The sequence below is a fragment of the Engystomops pustulosus genome, chromosome 8 (assembly GCF_040894005.1).
Source record: "Engystomops pustulosus chromosome 8, aEngPut4.maternal, whole genome shotgun sequence".
NCBI classification, from domain to species: domain Eukaryota; kingdom Metazoa; phylum Chordata; class Amphibia; order Anura; family Leptodactylidae; genus Engystomops; species Engystomops pustulosus.
The window spans coordinates 28,850,077-28,872,407 of NC_092418.1; the positions used below are offsets into that span (position 1 = coordinate 28,850,077).

At 42.2% G+C, this 22,331-nt stretch overlaps 1 protein-coding gene across 1 annotated transcript in view; it reads right to left on the bottom strand.

The window, feature by feature from the left end:
• Window positions 1-2,300: 2,300 nt before the first annotated feature.
• FAM20C (FAM20C golgi associated secretory pathway kinase) overlaps window positions 2,301-22,331 on the bottom strand; it is a 126,915-nt gene continuing 106,884 nt past the window's right edge. The window contains exons 6-10 of the mRNA XM_072120479.1: window positions 16,292-16,472; window positions 8,738-8,847; window positions 8,197-8,278; window positions 4,708-4,767; window positions 2,301-3,485 (exon numbers count right to left, since the gene is read on the bottom strand). Of these exons, the coding sequence (XP_071976580.1) occupies window positions 3,233-3,485; window positions 4,708-4,767; window positions 8,197-8,278; window positions 8,738-8,847; window positions 16,292-16,472 (686 nt within the window). The 3' untranslated portion in view covers window positions 2,301-3,232. The remainder of the gene's footprint in view (window positions 3,486-4,707; window positions 4,768-8,196; window positions 8,279-8,737; window positions 8,848-16,291; window positions 16,473-22,331) is intronic.

A 22,331-nucleotide genomic window follows, 5' to 3' on the forward strand; every position in this document is an offset into this window, starting at 1 on the left:
ACAGATTCCTCCAAAATTTTCTATCACTCATTGATTGTTTCATTGTGTGAATCATAGTCGTATTACCTCCCGAGCCAACATAAGTCATCAGGCCGGTCTTGTGCCGGGCGGACAAAGCTGTGCCTTCTGGGAAACGCTGATTGCTTCTGAATTACCAGACTAATAGTCATTATATTTCAACGAGAACGATCCAGCTGAGAATATAATATTAATGTTCCATACAACAGAGGTATCACGTCTCAGATTTGTTGGGAAACAGAAAAAGAGGAGCAAATTGAGCCTTGCTGCATGAAAAGAAGGTCATTAATAATTAATAAATGAGAGGAGAAGACATCATTCTCTGTGTGAAGGACCTACAGCAATAATGAAGTTTTTATGTGTAGAGCTAAATAAAATACAAGGTGCAGGAACCTACAAGGATCTTAAAAACAGATTCATGGTGTTACATTATAAGCAGGTTTCATGTTTAAAGGGAACCTGTCATGAGCAATGGGTCTAATAAACCACTAAGGCTATATTCACACTGCCGTTGCCCGCCCGTACCGTACCGTAGCGGGCAACGGCAGTGTACGGGGAGAGGAGGAGGAGGTGAGCGCAGCTCACCCCCGCCCCTCTCCATAGCAACCTATGGCGCACGGCGCCGTATTACGGGAAAAGATAGGACATGTCCTATCTTTTTCCCGGGTACGGAACGGTACGGTGCCGCACGTGTGCTGTACTGTACCGCTCCCGTAGGGTACCGTGCGCCCATAGAAGTGTATGGGGGACGTATATCGGCCGTATATACAGCGGCCGTATATATACGTCCCCCATACATTCGTGTGAATATAGCCTAACAGTATATTGTCAAACAGTGTAACACCTTTTCTGCTTCTTTTGTGTTCCAGTGCGGTGGCATCAACCAGAAATTCAACTTTGAAGTGAGGTGTAAATTGGTTGTATAAAGTCAAGGAGGCGGAGAGTTTAACACTGAAGTCAAGGTGGGAAGCACTCAACGCCTCCTAGTCTGGGATTGACATAGGAGATTTGCTTAGTGATGTTTTTTGGATGTAGGACCTTCAGTTACAGTGATGGGGGCTTTCTGAGGAAGAGGGAGCTTGACGTCAGTGTAACATCTCTCCACCTCCTTGACTTTCTAAAACTAATTTACATCTCTCTTCAAAATTGATTTTCTGGAGGATACCACCACCCTGGGTCATGAAATATACACGATCTGGAAGGTGTTCAGTTGTTTGGCAACCTACTGGTCGTGGTTTAATAGGTCAATTTCTGCTGACAGATTCCCTTTAAGTGGACCACAGACAGAATAGTCACAATGATTGGATTGTCAGAATGAAACGGGCAGAGCATGTCCATTCAAAGAGTCATGGACCCTCCAAGCTCATATGCTCAAAGCTGATGCTAGGCGTATGCATCACCTTATGGAATCACACCCTCTGTGTATACACGGAGAAGATGTTTATAGACACTACCATAAGTTATGGCTACTGCTTAGAGTGGACTGACCCACAAGATTAGAAGAAGACCAACCTCTGAAAAATAATAATGGGCATCCAAAGTCCAGTAGAAGACAAATCCATTTAGAGGTAATCACTTCCCACTAGGGAGGATTCACAAATTACTTAGATCATCACAAGTTGGCGATATGTCCTCCGAGGACATTTGTGTGTCCGTTATAGATTGAGGACAAGCATCATCATCTTTGGCGATCCCTTGGTACTCTTGTCTATAACTATTGACCACTGTCCTGAATTGGACATCAAAATGAAAATTTGTAGGCACAGGTAGTGCTGTCTCCGTCATGGCTTAATAATAATAATAATGTACAGTAGATACAGATAGTGCTGCTTCCTTGTCTTTTCCTATAATGATAAGGTTTTCCACCTTATTGTTATATCCATCGATAATAGAAGCACCGCAGCGATCGTAGCCGGAAGAAAGATGACTTATTATAGATCAGTTACATGCAACTCTACCTAGAAAAGTTATATTGTACAGTAAACCCAGCTTCACTACAATTTCTTTTTTGATTTAGGTTGACATGGATTTTGTTTTCCTGTCTTCCCATCAGATATAGCGCCAATGTGTTCAATGTGCCGTGTCTGGTATTGCAACTCTGCCCCCTTCATTTGATTGCATTCAATTGATACAGAAAGTATATTGGAAAATTCTATAACTTTTCATTACACAAACAATATCAATTATTTGCTGAAAGTAGACAACCCCTTTAAGATAACCATAAAATCATCTCGGTCTTAGCAAACAAACAAACAAAAAAATCAGAGAGATATTTTGGATCGTTATTTGCTGTTTCTTTTATTGCACTTTTTACCACGCTGCAAACAAATCACAAAAACGCTGCAAAATGAAGCTGACAGCCGTGGAATCCAGCTGTCATCCATGTATGTATATACAGTATATACACAAATATAGTAAAAGCAAACATGGGAAGGCAGCTACCTGGCTACAAACAACAAGAAAGGTCCAAGGCAAAATGCTGCAGTCCAATTGTTACCCAGTTGTCCCTTCCTGCATCTACGAACAAGACCTTCTGGAAGTGTTCCACCACCACAAGTGAAGAGCAACATGTGGCCAGCCCCTGATCTAGACAATAAGGCCCGCCATCTTGGTTTTATTTTTTTATATATTTAAGTAGTTCATCTCAATGCTCAACATTCAAGTAAAGCTTCCACCACCGAAGATTTAGAAACCATCTACTCTTAAGACTTTGGATTTATGACCTCCAGAAATACAACTTGCAGGAGATACAGTATACTCAAGTTAAGGGATTGAAGTGATTTTGAAGGCGTCAATGTGGTATAGTCAAGTCAGCATCACAGGTAAACAAAACTATACTGTCCCTTTTTTTTCTCAAAAAAAGTATTAGGTAGGTCATCACTTTGTAATATTATACCATATATATATATAAATACAAAATGTTTTCATTTTCTTAAATAAAGGCCTCCTATCTGTACAAAAAGACTGGGATGTGATTAGAACCCAAAACCAATTCTGTAGGTCTTCGACCGTATCGTCTCACGTTCCTCCATATACAATAGACTTATTATATCATCTAATCCAATTTTTCCTGGGTTTTTTGTAACTTGTCTACAGTGGGAACAACTTCATCTTAAATCTGAATTCACTGAATTCACAGAGGAGCATTCGCAGTCTTCGGTAAGACTATGTCTTCTTGGTTGGGGGTGTGGGGGGGGTAAGTGATTCTGTGTCACTACCTCTTGGTTGTCTTGTTGCTCAGGTCAGAGTCCAAATCATTTGCGACTACGTTATCGTAGCTATGTTTTTCTAAGCAGTCACTGACGGCTTTAAGGATAATCCGAAGCCTTCGGTCCATCGCTTCGAGATGTGGTTGGTAGAGGATCGGAGCGATTTTGTCCATTTGAAGTGACTCCTCCATCAACTTGCTTAACTTGTATTCTTCCTTGGCCAGGAGCTGCAGTCTCAAGTATGTGGATTTCTTTATCCTGTTGATGGTAAATTATTACAAAAAATATATATAAATACAAAAAAAACACATAATATTTTAAAGAGTATACTTAATTCTGTCTTAATTCTTAATTCTTGGGAGAAAACAAGTATGTCCGAGAGTTCCGAAAAAAAAAACTATATGTGGCCGGGAGCGGGCTGCTTAAAACAATTAAGATGTACTTACCTTCCGGTGGCCTCCGGCATCCAGCGTTGCTGTCGCTCCGGTCCGGGCGCCATGTAAACACACATGGCTGCCAGAGCAGCGTTGCATTCAGCTTCCGGCCGGCCGTGGCCGGGTACGCCTATCCGTCCCTATTCACAGCATTGTGAATGTGGGCCGGAAGGTTGTCGGGTCGGCCGGAAGCTGAATGCAGCGCTGCTCCGGCGGCCATGTTTGTTTACATGGCGCCCGGACCGGAGCGCTGGATACCGGAGGGCACCGGAAGGTAAGTACATCTTTAGTGTTTTAAGCAGCCTGCTCCCGGCCACATATATTTTTTTTTTTTCAAAACTCGGACAACCCCTTTAAAGTCCACAGTGGCCCTAACCAGCACGTGGAAGGCCTGTGGGGTTCCCATATTTATAGTAACTCCATACCCGATTGCCCCTTAGAGGTCATTGCTATGTATGAAGAAATGTGTTGAATCAAGTTTTTTTTTTCTTTTGGCGCACATTAGGGCAATCATAACCCATTAGGGACAGTTTGATAATGCCCTTTTTAGGGCAGGAGTCATAACAGGTTTAGCAGTGGAAGAGGGTTTGTTATCCCAGGAACCAATTCCCCTGTCCAAATACTGTCCAATACACTTTGAGGACTCCCACTGAACTACACATGAATCTTGGTAAGACTGTTCCAGTTTATTTTTGATAAACTATTGGGCCTTCTGGCCCTGACTTGGTGTTTGTGAGCTTATAAAAGATATGTGTGTTTTTAGATGTTCTGTTTTTTGTATCTGCTCCCGTAGTATCCGATGAAGCGGCAGGACAGATGATTGACCTGCTGCTCCATTGAGTTACAAAATACTCCATATAAATATATCTCGGGATAATTAAAAGTCCGATGACTCCAATGGACATTGTAACATATCTGTTTGTCTTCCCTTATTGTTTTGTTGATGCAAGTCAAGAGCAGGTGTGGACTGAGACATAGACATCTACTCCTATCAAAGTTTTCTGGGTCCCACGGAAGAGCCAAAACAATAGTAAAAATAATAATACCTGCAACACTGGTTCAGCGGCACCAGGATAGACAGCTCATCGTGAGAATATTTCCCGAACCTGTTAAAAGTAAAACAAACCATTGACAATCCTCATACACCGACCGCGTATAAACAACATCAACCTGTCGGGAAGATTCCGGAATCCAGTTATATGTCAGTTTAATATCCGCCTTGAGTCTATTTTGTAGAAAACAATTTACGATAAAACAGTTATTGCAAGGAAATGTTTTATCTTCTGACAACCCAAATCTCCCTGTGAGATGTGAGAAATGTCTTATTCCGAGAGTTCAGACCTTTTATCCTACGAGTTGTGTGAACACACGAATGGGACTTGGAGAACCAAGAAACCCCACGTAGACTCTCAACTTTATTATTCCCTTTAAGACTGAATAAGATATTTGAGGATGAGGTGATGAATAATCCATTATAGTCATATATATATATGTATGATCAATAAATTAAAAATACAACATTTCACAGATATAAGTCCATCCTGTCCCTATTAGTCCTGGTGTACACAATTTTGGTAGCCCCTGGGTCTAACCGTGAAGCTTCTGATCTTATCAATAGCTTCTCTGGTCTGCACGCTGCAGTGCTCTCTGCATTTATGGGGTAAATTAATGGCTGTATTGTTACAAAAAAGACTAGATGTCAGTTGGACGGTTTTTTTTCTACCAAACTCCCCCCATGGCTCGGTAGGGAACTTCCACACTGGTTTACATATGCCATATCACTCATTGATGGTCAGTGTAATATTCCAGAGTCTCTAAGAAGACACATTATGATCCTTCTAGTGTTGACAATGTGCTTAGATTATCACAGCACAGGGTTTATATACACTTTCATTTAGCTTCTGAACATTCTACTAGTCTGAGAAAAAGAGAGATGAGATCCATGAGATGGATATAACACACAAAGACATTCTCAGCTTTGCTACATCTCAGCTTTAACACACACAGAGTCAGCTCCGCTATATGCTTCTCATTTCCTGGATAAAGACCTTATCTGTCTGTAGCTAGTAGAGTAGGTCCCTACACACTGCTGCTTGCTGGCAGGAAGTGCCTGTGTCTGAGCTGGTCTTGTAATGCCGGGGAGGAAGGGCACGAGGCATAGAGTACTGCAGCGTGCAGACTAGAGAAGCTATTGATGAGAAGAATCCGATCATAAGATCAATAGCTTCACGGTCGGATCCAGGGGCAACCAAGATTGTGTACACCAGGACTAATAGATACAGGTTGGACTTATATCTGTGAAATGTGTTATTTTGTTATCCTGCTTATATATTTAAGAATCTGATCCAGTAGGATCAGAAATCTTGGGCTTGTGAAGCCTTTAGAATATGATGTAGGCTTCGTTGTTGTGGGCGATTTAAAGACTGTCAAGGGGCCAGGGCTGTGTGAATATTGTAACCCCTATAAGTCTGGAATCACTTCTTACATATGGTACTAGAATCAATAGAGGATGTGCCCCTCCTGTCGGCTTTCAATCTGTGATTTCAGGACCTTTTGGGGACCTTCAAAGGTCCTGAAATGGCTCTTGTGTACATGTGTATTGAGAGCAGGAACAGATGTATGAGGATTTCATGGGTAAGGTCCTTCTCAGTATAAAATTTAGTGAGCGGTTTGGGTAACCATGGGACCCCTATAATGTATGGTCCCCGGACTACCACCCTAACCGTCTGTATTATAATCCACTACTGTTCCTTGTGCAAGTGCTGTGAAAGGAAATCTACCATCAAAATCTTTAATGATAAACCAGGGACACTTACTCATAAATCCAGGCACCGTGACTGTGGTCATTTTTTTATATTTGTTATCCATGGCTTCCTTCCTTCTAATATCAACTTTTAAAATGATGCCAATGAGGCAGAAGTGCTCAGAGGGGTATTACCAGAGCCCCTCCATGTTTTAGCTTCACAGGCTGCCCCCCCCCTTCTAATGTGTACTGAAACTCTCTCTGCTTTAATATTACTACAGACAGATGGAGGAAGGAAGTTCAGAGGGAGCAGGGGGAGGATACACAGTGTAACAGCCCATGAACCCGGAACCCAGAGGTGCTCAGGTTAAGACATCCCTAGGACTTCTGGCTAATTAGCCTAATTTTAAAGTCCCTCCGAGGCTCAAAATCGTACGTTTCATCTAACACTCATATCTACACTCTATATTTTTCCTTTACCGCCCTCATCCCAATTCCCACATTACGCTGCATTCAGAAGACGCCAGCTTTTATAACATTAGATATTTTCCAAGGTCAAAGTAAATCTTTCTTTATCCGCTAACACAAAGTGCTATTATTACCATGGTAACCACTGATACAATATAGCTACAAAAGTAAAAATTTAAGAATACTCCAATGGCAGCTGAATACAACAATAAGAGGTGAAGGAGGGACTGGCAGACTTTATTTACTGTTCAGATGCGATTATGGAGCAATTACATCTACAGACATGGGCTCAATAGAAAGGTGAGGACAGGCACGTATAGGTTCAGGAAATCAATGTATCAATCCTTACAAGTTTCCAATCGTTTATATGTAAGGTTTGTGGAGTTTTTATTCATAGCTCCGAAAAGATGAGTAAATCCTGAAGAGAACAATAAAGTTCTGCTTTGTTTTATCTCTTTGGGGGCGGTACCTGTGCAGGACTCCCCGCCCTAGAGGAACTAGAGGAGGGATAAACAGACCAAGCCCCTGAGGAAGCAAGACACAAAACACGTGTTGGGGATCCTGACCACTTTTGTTCTCGAAACTTTGGAGAACAATATCTCTGAGGATTGATTTAAAGTACCATATTTTTCGGACTATAAGGCGCACTGGATTATAAGGCTCACCATCAATAGCAGGCTAAAACGTCTAGGTTCATATATAAGGCGCATCGGATTATAAGGCGCACCGGATTATAAGGATGAATGACCAGCAGGTGGCAGACCTGTGCACAGTTCAAGGCAGCTGTTATCTGTAAGTAGGGTACATGTATAAGGCGCACCGGACTATAAGGTGCATCTTTGATTTCTGAGAAAATCAAAGGATTTTTTGTGTGCCTTATAGTCCAAAAAATACGGTACCTACAATTGATATACAGGATTTGGGCTCTTGTATACCTTTCTTTTGGCTATAATTTAGTTGGTATACCTGATCACCTATATCACTATCTAAAGTTACCACCATGAGTGATGACTTAGCTGGACGTTTGGTTGTGTGATTATCCCATTTCACTCTGTGTCCTTTTTGTTGTGCATTATAAGAAATTCTAACAATTTTATTTTTCAAACTAATTAGCCCTTTAGAGCTTTTATGGAATATTAGATACAATTGATGATATGTCCTGCATGGACATTCAAGGTTCCATTATAAATGGAGGGTAAGTCCTCAGCATCATCACCCTTGAGGGTCCTAGTTACCCCAGTCCAACACAGAATGCAAAACATACAGTGATATACGATGATACAACATAGCATATATGACGTCAATCATATTGAGCAATATTTACCCTCGTCCGTTATCCAGGTGAATTATGAATGTTTCATTTCCAAACTTCTCAAAGGTTTCGTAATGATGACGATCCATATTACCTATAGAAAAAGAAATAATAATTATGAATAATAATAATCCATAATCAATCAAATTATGTTTGTTAAACTGTCTTTATCTGGAAGAGGGGTCTTTCTAAGATAAAAGGGGGTTTTCCAACATCTACAAACAAGAGAAAAAACTCTCAGAGGCAATTTTTGGATAAAACAGAAAGTGCCAACTCTGGAACGGGAGGGACACTGGTTGTATAAAGTTAGAAAACCTCTCTGCAGTTTCCCATCACTGGAAGCTTCAACAATAAGTGGTAACTTGTAGGACAACCAAGAAGCAGGTGTTTAGTTTCTGCGCAGTGCCTCCGGAGGGGGGATTAGGTATTTCATGGTCCTCATAGAAAGCAATGGGCTTAGCTTTGTTATAATCAGCATTTCTTCTTTCATTAGTCAGTCACATCACAAGTTTTAATACATATTAATCTTATTTCGGCATCTCATATCACTTACCCATAAGAAAGTCGAACACTGTCATATCGATGACGTCTAGAAGTCTGGTGCCGCTGTCATATGGCGGCGTCTGCTTTACTCCCTCACAGTAGTCACTGTCAACTTCCCATCTGTAAGACAACATGAATTACAATGACTTGTTACTATAGCTTCAAAATGAAGAGAATATACTATGGCTTTTAGCTATTTAGCTCCGTAATTGATCTTAATCTCCAACCGTTTCATTTACACAGCTCCTAGATAGGGAATTATACATGACTACGGGATCAGACTACACGCAAGGTTTATTTGTAGTCTGTCACCATAGAGACGCTGCACACAAAACAGCAGAATATTAAAGAAATTGATTGCATAACAATTACATAACAATTGTTCTTTTTGCTCTGTACCGAAAAATAAATAAGCAACTCTATCAATGAAAAAATATCTCTTATGGTTTTATGTGTACTGCTGCTATGCACAGTAGATCTGTGTCTCCTTGGTTACAGACTACAAGCAAACCTTGTTTGTAGTCATGATTTAATCTCGTCCATACTTTTCTTATCTTTTTTCAGAGATATAGGGGCTCATTTACTAAGGGCTCTGCAGCTGCTCTTTCGTCGGGCTGCCCGAATTTTTCCGTTTTGTGCTGAATTCCGCCGGGATTTTGGCACACGCGATCGGATTTTGGCTTTCAGGCGACAGAAATCGGGGGGCGTGGCCGTAGGAAAACCCAACGGATTCGAAAAAAAATGCAGAATATAAAAATTGAATTGTGTCGCAAAACCAATCACTCACATGCACCAGGAATAGGTTGGTGAACTCCGGAGGACCTTGGCGCAGCAGTGACACCTGGTGGACATCGGGCGCACAACCTTAGTGAATCGCCGGAAGACCCAAATCCTCATCGGAGAACGCGCCGCTGGATCGCGACAGGACCGGGTAAGTAAATAAGCCCCATAGTTCTGCATTGGAGCTGTATACACAACACAATAAATGATTTTTCATCGGCTATCTATTGGTTTTCGGTAAGTCAGAGCAATTTCATTGTTGTCTTCATTTACGAAATTACCCATTTTATGAATATATACAGGCGGTCCCTTATTACTTTTGGTCTCTGTGACAATTGGATTTTAAAAATGTTGGGTTGTCATAAGAACCAGAATTTACATTAAAGCTTAATTGCAGACACCAGTGATAACTGTTACATATGATCATGGTAGCCTAGGGCTAAAGTACCGTAAATTACCAACATCCAGAGGTCCGTTTGTAACCAGGGGTCGTCTGTAAGTCGGGTGTTCTTAAGTAAGGGACCGCCTGTATACCTCTTTTTGCACTTTCTGATACACATTGCCGAGTACAAGCTTAGATATATTCGAGAATATGTAACCTAGAGAGCTCTATCCGGAAAATCTAGGCAAATATATCCTGAATTAATTGCCCTTATGGAGGATTTGTAAGCAAACACTATGCTACTTTATTAACCCCTGGATAAACACTTGGCTCTTAAGGAAGCGATATCGATGAATTTTGCATTAGGGCCTAGGACTGGAACTGTACCCAGTTCTTGAATAATGAGATAGTCTGCATTTTATTCAGCCTAGCAAATCCATCAGCCGGATGATGAGGCGTTTTCCATATCATTCTGAAAACCCTGGCGTGAGATTCTTTTATTAAGCACAAAGGTCTATGCTACGTGTCCTCTCACATAGGCGCCGCATTCACAGACCCAAAACAAAAGACTGATCCGATATTTTTATTCCTAGAATTCATCTTCCCCCCACGCTGTGGCCATGCAGAGTACAAATACATCTTAGAAAATGCCGAGAACGGGATGTACAAAGAGAGGCCATTATCATTCTTTCCAATCTCACCGAATACTGAAAACTCAACCCTCTTCATACAAATGACGCTCATTAATCCTGACGGCGTGTGCCAGGGCAACATATCCCTTATAGCTTAGTGCAGGTGGAGATGTAGGGATGTTAGGTAGGGGGCAGAGCTACCAACAATGAATACAATGGAGATAGTAAATAAAATGTAACACTGTGGGGATATTGTCGGTTAAAGACGTTGTTGAGGGTTGAGGATTTTTTTTGTTACTGGCTCCAGGTGGTGTAAAAATAGTAAAAAATGTATATTTACCTCCATCCTTTATTCCAGTCAAATAAAATGCCGCCCATTACAGAAAATAAAGACGTAAGAGTTCTCCTTACAGAGACTCATAGCAATTGATGCAACACTAGGGGATTCTGGGAAATATGCAAATATGTTTTCCAGGATGGAACAGGGAAAAAAACGCCTCTTTTTGCTACCTTGAAAGGCAGCCCCTAAAACATCAAGCATGACTTCCAAGAAGCCTAATAATATGATGTGGAATTAAAGCCAACCAGTATATCTATTCCAGAAGGAAGAGATTCTCAACTCTAGACAGCGCTGTTTTGATGTGGTTGCGACTCTTCAGTACAGTGTAGGGAACTAGTTTGGCTGAGTGAGAGGGTTTTGACAAGTGTCAGGGAGTAAGAGTTCCCCCCTTATGGAGAATTTTCCATTCCTGATCCTAGTCAATAGCCTTTCACTTAGCCAAACCAGTTCCCTACACTGCACTGAAGAGACACAACACAAACAGAGCTGGCTCCAGCCTCTTCTTGTATCCGATGGCTGGCTTTGCCATCCAATGGCTTTTTATTTTAAAGGTCCTACAGGGTAGCTTTAATTTCTAGGTCCTACCTCACGTAGAAATAATATACAGCAAGCAAACTTTCCAGCATCCCACTGCGCGGGGCAGAAGCACTGACTCCACTGCCGGCTTCGTAACCCGCCATGACCCTCCACGCCCACTTGGCGTGGAGCTGGCATAAAGGTGGAAAGGTGGCAGATTGCAAGCAATTGCAATTGTTTTAGGGCTTATACAGCAGTTTTCTGACCTAAAAGCCCTGAAAAATAACCCTCAATGGCTTAATGAAGTCAAGAAAAATATCAATTAATATTAAATGACACTAATGAATGCAGACTTAGAGAAAAATAAGCCTTATTAAGGGGTCACTCATCTATTTATTTTTGGAAAACAAAATAAGGGGAGGGGTCAACATATATGGACTGACACTAAATACGGGGAGAGGTCAACATGTATGGACTGACACTGAACTTGGTCCAACAGTCTGTGTTGCCATCTGCAACGTGGATTTGGTTTATAATGCAACCCGCAATGTATAGCTGGTGCCCCACTTCCTGCATTGACTCTAATGGGGTCCACCAGTGTTAAAGTCGATCTCCAATGGCAACATGAGCTCAGTTGTATTCATAACAATTGATATTGACAGATACATTTAAAGCGAATATCTTATCCCTGTTCTAACGTCTTTGTCTCTGGCATTAGATCCCTTTCATTGTATAATTCCTCTTCTGCTTTTTTTTAATTCAGAACCAAAGTGACTAATGCACGGAAGAATTCTCCGCAGTGCATCGTCCTCTTTGAGTTATTTTTACATTCTCTCTAATTAAGGCAGTGATATTTGTAAGCACGGCGGTCGCGCTGTTCCTTTGTTAACAGTTGCTTAAGCATTAGCATTGTAGGGAGTCACGGACCATACAGCTTGCCTCGTCTAAGTGAGAAAGGGAACTAATTGTGACTCGGGTCTATAAAATCACTGCTGCTAATTTCTTTCTTAAAGGTGGCATTGAACATGAAGATGACAGCCAATGTAGGAGATGCGACACTACCTATATGCGAGTCAAAATTTGTAAAAGAATGACTCCACTGGTTGGCCAGCTTGACCTTACAATGGTGGAAGAATTATTGAAAGAATTGGCTAAAGATTAGACTGGACCCCTACTCAAATATGGACTTAAAATTGCAACAATGGATAACACAATTTTAAATTTTTGTCTTGGGGATAAGCCACCTTCAGAGATATCTACAAGTGGCTTTCCCCTCATTTAGAGCACAAGCATTGGCCGAGTTGAATATGGTCATCAGGTATTCAACAGTCAGTGGGCTGTTTCCTACAACTCCCAAAATTCCCCATTGACTATCTTATTCATAGGATATGTTGTCAATCTGGGTTCATTAGCGGTCTGAAACTCAGTAACCTAACCATTTGGTTGATTCTAGTGACCTCTGACAAAGAAAAAAGTCTAGGAAGAAAAGCAATTCTGTTATCTGAACACTTGCTAGGTCAGGTAACTACAGCTTGGCACAGATTCACTTTACCTAGGGGATAGATCATCAATTTAAAAACCTATTATGTATGCAATGTGTAATAATATTGGCAAAGTTTACAATGCAGTTAAAAGTGCCTGTGATATGTATAGATAAAGGAGATGGATGAAGGGGAGGTCCTCAGATGGATGAAAAAGAGGTTCTCAGATGGATGGAAAAGAGGTTCTCAGATGGATGGAAAAGAGGTTCTCAGATGGATGGAAAAGAGGTTCTCAGATGGATGGAAAAGAGGTTCTCAGATGGATGAAGGAGAGGTCCTCAGACGGATGAAGGAGAGGTCCTCGCATGGATGAAGGAGAGGTCCTCGCATGGATGAAGGAGAGGTCCTAAGATGGATGAAGGAGAGGTCCTCAGATGGGTGAGGGAGAGGTCCTTAGTTGGATGAAGAAGAGGTCCTCAGATAGATCAAGGGGATGTTTTCAGATGGATGAAGGAGGGTTCCACAGATGGATGAAAGAGAGGTCCTGAGAAGGATCAAGGAGATGCCTTCGGATGGATCAAGGAGATGCCCTCAGATAAATTAAGGAGAGGTCCTCAGATAAATTTAGGAGAGGTCCTCAGATGGATGAAATAGAGGCCCTTAGATGGATGAAGGAGAGATCCTCAGAAGGATGAAGGAGATGTCCGCAAATGCTTTTCTTCTAGTGACCCAAGAAACTATAGTAGACATGTCTTTATTTTTTAATATAATACTCTCCAAATATTAAAATCCGGAAAATGGCTGCTTACAGGAGGGAAGGAAATGTATTTGATGACAGTCGATGGAGACGTTACATTGAGTGTCTCTTTAGCAAGCAGGATTCATAGAGGGTTAATGCTAAGCAGGGAGAGGGTAATCAAGCAATAATCTGATGACACATCAGCCCCGCCATCCCACCACTCTGCTCCATCCTCCCTTCTAATAAGATCTGAAGGGAGAAGTCTTCGGAAATCATATCCACATAGCTGCCAGGAATGATAAATGGAGAGAATACAGACGTGTAATGCAATAGACATGGAGCACCGGCCTGATAAGCTTTTAGATATCCATAAACAGAAGCCCATTAGGTGCCATATATCCATAAAGGTGGAAATGTATCAATTTCCTTGCGGCCTTATCCGGTGCTAATATAAAGGTTTTGTGTAATACGGAGCATCTCCATGGGCTCTATCACTATGCTGCATGGTGCACTTCACTTTAAGGCCGCCCAAAGGATTTGCTTTTTAGAGAGTAAATGGAGCCATAAAATACAATCGAAGCTGCAAATTTAAGAAGAATATAACACATTATGATGCGGTTTATCGCGGTTACGTGCATTTATCGCACTTTAGGTCTGCTAAACATCCGACTGTGGCAAAATGGAGAGACTGGGTGAAACAAAATAGCAATAAATGTAGATATTTCAGGACTGCGATGATAAGTGACAGGTCTTAATATGCACAATAGGATAATGCGGGGAAGGGTATAAATAGTATGAGAAGTTATGGCAGTCGATAGAAGCTCGGAGTATCAGGATGATAGGGATTTACTGTAGGATCCGACTTTATGAACATCTTTTTGCCGAAAATTTAGAGCTCAATAATAAAAATATGTAGTAATTAGGGGGGTTTGTAGAGACATTAAAAAGCTTAGGATACGCTACATGATCTGTTTTGTTATATCTGACATCAGTTGTATGAAGGGGAGAGAAATGGTTAAAGGGAACCCGTCAACCACAAAGCTAGCAGCCCCTTCAGTAGAGGATGAAACAGGGCCGTGTCAATGAGGCCTCAGGTTGAGAGGCTGCAGGGGGAGCTTCAATTTGGATGCCTATATCTATCACTTTAAGATGAGAATCTCATCCTTAAAAATACACCGGACCTGTGGTCCTGAGAGCTACAGAACCGGAGATACAGGCTAGAAAAAGGCAGGAATTAGATCTTTTTTGTGGGGTAATAGTAGGTGACAGGTTCCTGTAACCCTCATCAATTTGATAATGATACCCTATCCTATGATTATTGGGATCCTAAAACACACCATATTGGTCCCAGAAGTTGGGAAAATTACAAACAAGTTCGAAGGAAATTTTTATGGGTCAAGATCCTACAGCTCGTGCACCATATGTGGTTCTTTTGATGGCTGCATCTGGCTGGCGACCCATAGGTTGTTTATAAGACAGTGATTGGCCTGCTGGTCCCAGGATGGAGGCAGCTAAAACGTTGCCTGAGAAACGATGGCAGCGTTGGCGCCCAGAACATGGAGAGTGGTGAGGGGTGTGGGAGCGATGAGGAGCTTGCTGCAGGAAGCAGGTAAATGAGTACTCATTTTTTTTACTGTGGATACCTATATACTTTGGTCATGTTCTGGGGCTACCTATTGTATCTACTGGGGGGCATGTGCTGGGGCTACCTATCTACTGGGGGGCATGTGCTGGGGCTACCTATCTACTGGGGGCCATATGCTGTGACTACCTATCTACTGGGGGCATATGCTGGGGCTACTTATATACTGAGGAGCATGTGCTGGGGCTACCTATCTACTTGGGGCATGTGCTGGGGTTACCTATCTACTTGGGGCATGTGATGGGGCTACCTATCTACTTGGGGCATTTGCTGGGGCTACCTATCTACTTGGGGCACAAGCTGGGGCTACCTATCTACTTGGGGCACATGCTGGGGCTACCTATTTACTTGGGGAATGTGCTGAGGCTACCCATCTACTTCAGGCATATGCTAGGGCTACTTATCTACTTGCAGCATATGCTGGGGCTACCTATCTACAGAGGGACATGTGCATATTGCATGGCTCTCACAGAATTATATTTTAAAATATGTGGCATTCGTGGCTCTCTCAGCCAAAAAGGTTCCCGACGCATGCTTTAGGCCCTAGAATTATTTTATATAATGGGCCCAGAGATCCCTTGTCCAGGATTAGGTTCTAAAAATGACACTTTTTAACATTAGGTTACAATGGATATTGTAGGAGTCAGGCCCTCGGCTCCCAACAGGTTCATAAACTCTCTAGATATCTGTATGGCTGTATTATTTTTGTATTATTTTCTGTCCTGTGTTTGTTGATATTCAGTGAGCACTTTATAGTTATATTTACTCTATAGTGTAACTCTGTAACTTAAACACGGAGCAGTATATTGTTTTAGTATTATTTCACCCGCTATAAGGTAAACACTGTACAGAACGATTAGCGGTATATTGTGATCCCTGGTTAGACAGCAATTTCTGTGGAATCCAACTACTGAGACCCCAACAGAGCCCGAGCCATGAATCCATGGGAAAAGTCTGGCACGGCCTGGAGATTTATGGGTAACTTATCTATTGATGTAAAGGTCATGTTTGTCCTAAATATCATAGATAAACATGGAATAAGAAGATCTTACTCTGCTTTTTTGCGTTTATGATAGGAGCGTCTCCATGGATTCCTCCATGTCTTCCGTTTCGCTAAGGACAAGTCCGGAAGGAAAGCAGCCAAGGATCCTTCTATCTGATCTGGCTTTCCACATAGGGCATGTTCCGTTGAGCAGTAGTAGGAACATTCTCCATAGAAACAAATGTTGTTTGCTGCAAGAAGACAAATAATGAGTTACTTTCAGTCTGATACACAGAGAATCGCTAACTACAGATAGCAAGGAGACAAAACAATCATGGAAATAACATGACAGTGGGTCAAGGATGAGGTCCATTTCATGAAATACAGCAGGAGCCTAAGTTTTGTCAAGTGGGACGTCTTGCTTCATCCTTATTGAGTGTCAAACATTCCGAATATTCCTAAATGGATGATTCATGTCTGACTGGTGGGGTCCAGACCTCTGTTAGGTCCAAGCCTTCTAGAGGGGTCCATGGCCACCCAAACCACCCACTAATTTTAAACTGAGAAGAACCTTCACCCATGAAATCCTCGTACATCTGTTCCTTCTCTCAATACACATGTACACAAGAGCCTTAATTGGCAAACTCTCCGTAAGGAGAACTCTTACTTCCTGACCATCAGCCAGACATTCCTGACCATAAAATGACTGTCCATGAAGGACCTTAATCTTATATTCATGAAAATTATCATAGGGTTCTGGCAGGGAGATTGCTCATGGACAGATAGAGATCACATGACCCTCCATCTGCGGCCATTTTATGGTCAGGAATGTCTGGCTGATGAGGTAACAGACATGAGGTAAAATGATGAGGTAAAAGACAGGAGGCCTCACTTTACATATCAGGAAAGCGGAGCAGAACTATTACTAGATGTATATTGGAGAATTACCTCATATCCTGGCCAGGGCCGGCACCAGCACTGGACATACCTGGGCAAGTTCCAGGGCCAAGTGCTGCTTGGCCGGGTGGGGGGGCACATAAGGCTGTACATAATTAATCCATTGGAGAGAAGGAGTTGTATATAAAATAACCATAAGGGGGCTGTTTGGGATGATAAACTATGGAATATTTTAGGGAACAGGAGACTGCTGTAGTTTCTGCATTTTTAATGCTGTCGCATGAGTTCACTGCAAAGGGGCCTACTGAGGCTCTGTCACCCAGGGGCCTACTGAAACCTGGAGCTGATCCTGCCCCCCTTCACTTTACATACCAAGAAAGTACAGCATCTATTACTAGATGTATATTGGTAACTGACCTCATATTCTGCCCCCTACACTTACACACACATTACAAAAACATGAGGTAAAGTGAGCAACCCCTTTATAGGGTGTATAACACATTGGGGCACATTTACTTACCCGTCCGAGTCACGATCCCCGAGGTGTGTTCGCTGACGCTCATGCCCTGTGCCGCGAATCACTAAGATCGTGCGCCCGATTTCCTGCATGTGTTGCTCCCCGCTCAGGTCCGCCGGAGTTCACCTTCTTCTTCCCGGTGCATGTAAGTGCTTGGTCTTACGACACAATTTAAATGTTAAATCCCGCGCTCAGTCCGAATCCGTCGGATCATCCTACGTCACGCCCCCTGATCGGTGTTGCATGAAAGCTGGCGTGATTGCGACAAAATCTGATCGTATGTGCCACAATAGCCTTTTAAATACGGTGCAAATCGGTAATCGTCGGAATATCCGACGATTGTGGACCCTTAGGAAATGAGACCCACTGGGTTCACACTGTTGCATATTATTATCCATGACTAATACTGTACTTACTACATGCAGAGTAAATCTGAAAAGACTAATACTACTCTATACCTCATATTTGTACACATTATTGTACTACATACATGACTTTGAGTGGATCTGAAAAGACTAATGATTGCCATGAACAATGATCCCAACGTGTGTTACTTCCAATTTTCAAGAAAATATAATATAATACAATATGAGAAGTCTTAGCGCAGTACAAGTATCTCCTTGAAGAATGCATATCAAATAGCCATATTGAATTTTCGGTACATTACGCCTCTGGCAGTGGTACACTGTTGATAAATCTAATTTTCGCATTATTTATGCTTCTCCCTGGTCGATTTCTAGACACAACTACGCGTTTAATTGCCTCCTAATAAATGCCACTAGTCAAGTTACTAGTAAAAAAAAAAAAAGAAAAATCATCCTATCTCTCCGGAGATTACAGATAAAAGCCTGACGCGCCTTCGCTGCTGTCCCTAAACAAATTCCCGGAGTCTACAAAACAGACAAATGGGGACGGGTGAAAATAATCCACGGGTAACGCAATCAAAATGCTGATGCGTCGGAATTACAGAGTAAAGCGGGTCCCAGATTGAATTTTCGTAGCGCCGCCTAACCGTCGCCGTACGGAACATGACTGAATATTGAATAAAAACATTGACAGATTTCACTGCGAGAGAACTTCATCAGCCAAGTAGAGGTATTACCAGCCAGCGCAGGAAACCAAATTATTGCAAATTATTAAGGCGTTTTTGGCAGCGTGGATTCTGAATATATGAATAATGGTTCCCTGTGTAAGGAAAAAGGTTTTCGTTTGCTTGGTTTTGGGCAGAAATGTAGACAGAAGAAGCAGGTTTAGATGTGTAGGACGCTGTGAGGTCTGTGAGGCACCTTCTCAGATGTGATATTAACTCTACTACTGAATCCTAATGCTAAGTAATACCACCATACAGTGGGGCAGATTTACTTACCCAGTCCATTCGCGATCCAGCGGCGCGTTCTCTGCGGTGGATTCGGGTCCTGCCGGGATTCACTAAGGCAGTTCCTCCGACGTCCAGGTGGCGCTGCTGCGCTGAAGTTCCCTGAGGCCCGACGGAATGCACTGAACTTCATCGGCCTATTCCTAGTGAAGGTAAGCGCGAGTCGAGTCCCGTGACACTTTTTTTTTTTTTTAATGCGGTGGTTTTTCCGAATCCATCGGGTTTTCGTTCGGCCATGCCCCCGATTTCCGTCGCGTGCATGCCAGCGCCGATGCGCCACAATCTGATTCGGTTCGCCAAAATCCCGGGGCAATTCAGGGAAAATCGGGAAACCGTGAATCGGCCCTTAGTAAATGACCCCAGTGTCTATAGAGAACCCACAAAATGCTACCCTATTAGTAAACTAATACCACCTTACAGCTCCTATCTCATATTAAAACAGAGAACCCAGAGAATACCACTATATAGTACACTAGTAGTAAAATAATACCACCATACAGTGTCCATAGAGAACCCACAAAATGGTACACCAGTAGTAACTAATACCACCTTACAGCGCCCATCTCATATCAGTACAGAGAACCCAGAGAATACCACTATATAGTACACTAGTAGTAAAATAATACCACCATACAGTGTCCATAGAGAACCCACAAAATGGTACACCAGTAGTAACTAATACCACCTTACAGCGCCCATCTCATATCAGTACAGAGAACCCAGAGAATACCACTATATAGTACACTAGTAGTAAAATAATACCACCATAGAGTGCCCATATATTACTAAAAAGAACTCACATAATACCACCATGTAGTGCCCATAAAGAACCCACAAAATGGTACACTAGTAATAATTAATGCCGCCTTCAGAGCCCATCTCATGTCACTACAGAGAACCCAGAGACTACCAACCACTATATTGTACACTAGTAGTAAAATAATACCACCATAGAGTGCCCATATATTACTAAAAAGAACTCACAAAATACCACCATTTAGTACCCACAGAAAACCTACATATTACCACTTACATTACTATACTACGTACTATAGTATTACTAGGGAATCCACATAGTAGTAAAATAATACCTCCATACAGTTCCCATCTCACATCACTAAAGAGAATTTATATAATACCACCATGTACACAAGTAGTAAAAAATACCACCATACAGTGCCCACAAATTACCACTTGTAATGCTTTACAATATACTATAGTATTACTATAGACCAGTGATGGCAAACCTTTTAGAGACCGAGTGCCCAAACTACAACAAAGACCCGTTTATTTATCGCAAAGTGCCAACACAGAAATTTAATTTGTGATTTATACTCCCTTTTTTGTCACAGCTTTCATTGACACCAGCACCCTGAGGACACCAATAAAGCAGAAAATAGTCCCAGGTCGAGCTGTCACTTTAAAATAGCTGTGTGCACAGCAAGTCCTGGGCTGTCTGGGACTGCAGGGAGATACCTGGAGTAATCTCTGGTAATGGCCTGAGTGCCCACAGAAAGGACTCCGAGTGCCACCTCTGGCACCAGTGCCATAGGTTAGCCATCACTGCTATAGACAATCCACATAAAAACATCATATAGTATACAAGTACTGATAAAATAACACCATACTGGGCCCATTTAGTACCACTACTATTACTATAATACAAACTATAATATTGCTATGAAGTACCCTCAAAGTACCATCATACCTAAAGTATAACTGCCATAGAGTACTCACAAAATACAACCATGGAGTGCTAATGTAATATGAATATAAAGTGCCCTCCAAATGCCACTATACTAACAATATAGGGGCAGATTTACTTACCCGGTCCTGTCACGATCCAGCGGCGCGTTCTCTGTAGAGGATTTGGGGCCGCCCGGGATTCACTAAGGTAATGCGCCCGATGTCCACCAGGTGTTGCTGCTGCGCTGAAGTCCGTCGGAGTTCACTGGAGTTCACCAAGCTACCCTGGGTGCAGGTAAGTGCATGTCGAGCGACACTTTAGTTTTAAAAATTAAGGCGGTTTTTCAGAATCCGACGGGTTTTCTGACGGCCACGCCCCCAGATTTCCGTCACGTGCATGCCAGTGTCGATGTGCCTCAGATCGCGTGTGCCAAAAACCTGGGCCAATTCAGGGAAAATCAGCGCAAAACGGTAATATTCGGGTAACCCGATGGAAAACCACATTTGGGTCCTTAGTAAATGACCCCCATAGTGTCCATAATATGATAGCACCACACAGCTCATACAAAATACAATGTCAAAGTACCTAGGAAATACCACCATACAGTGCAACATACATCCTAATATTTCCTTATGCTATATAATGATATAGTGTGCATATTATGCTACTATATTAGTATATTACAAGTACCTACAAAATATTACCATACAATACCAATATCATACTTCTATTCACATAATATCACCATACAGTGCTTATACAGTATAATATTACTTCAGAGTACCGACAGGGCTCCCAGGGAGCGCGCCCCTGGGCCGCCACCACTGTACTCATAAGGGCATCCGACCAGCAATGTCCCCCACCGCCTGCTGAAATAGGGGGAAAGAGAACTATCAGGGAAGTAGTGGCGTGTGGGACTGATGTTGAAACAAGGAATAGTAGTCAGCGCTACATCCACTGCCACTGGACCAGCCAGGCCAGCAGTTGACATGTAAGTAGAAGAAAGTTTGGAATATTACTGATAATTTAGAATAGTGATGTGTACCACTGTCTGGGCTACATTCAGTGGGGGTCTCCACCAAATTTTGCGCCCAGCAGCCTCCACCTACCTTAATCCGGCCATGGCCAGATAATGCTCCGCCCATGAGGAACACATTTCCAGAAAAACCACCCCTATTGTATACAGGCAGGATTTATATACACTTCTCTACATGGGGGTTTACTGCAATACCAGACCAATCCTTTGGATAATGGTGGCGCTGTCTCTCCAACAAAAATTACATTCTTCCTTTAATTGTAACTGAAACCGATTAGTCCCCCTATTAGTCCCCCTCCTCCACCTTCTCCTCCCTCAGCCGAGACGCTCAGTCCTCAATGACCTTTATTTCTTCTCTGTTTTGACATCAATTCAGCGAATACTTTGTAATTACGACAAAGACTGTAAAGTCTGTCTTGATACAGACGCAGATTGGAGTCGGAGTTGCCTCTTATATAAGAATTCCCAATTGGGCAAAAAAAAAAAATGAAAAATCACCAAAAAAAACCTCAGATAAAAGCAATTTAAAAGATACTTAATAACCAGCAGGACCATCTGCTTTTAAGGCCGGGCACATTCTCCGGCAGCCTCTTTGCTT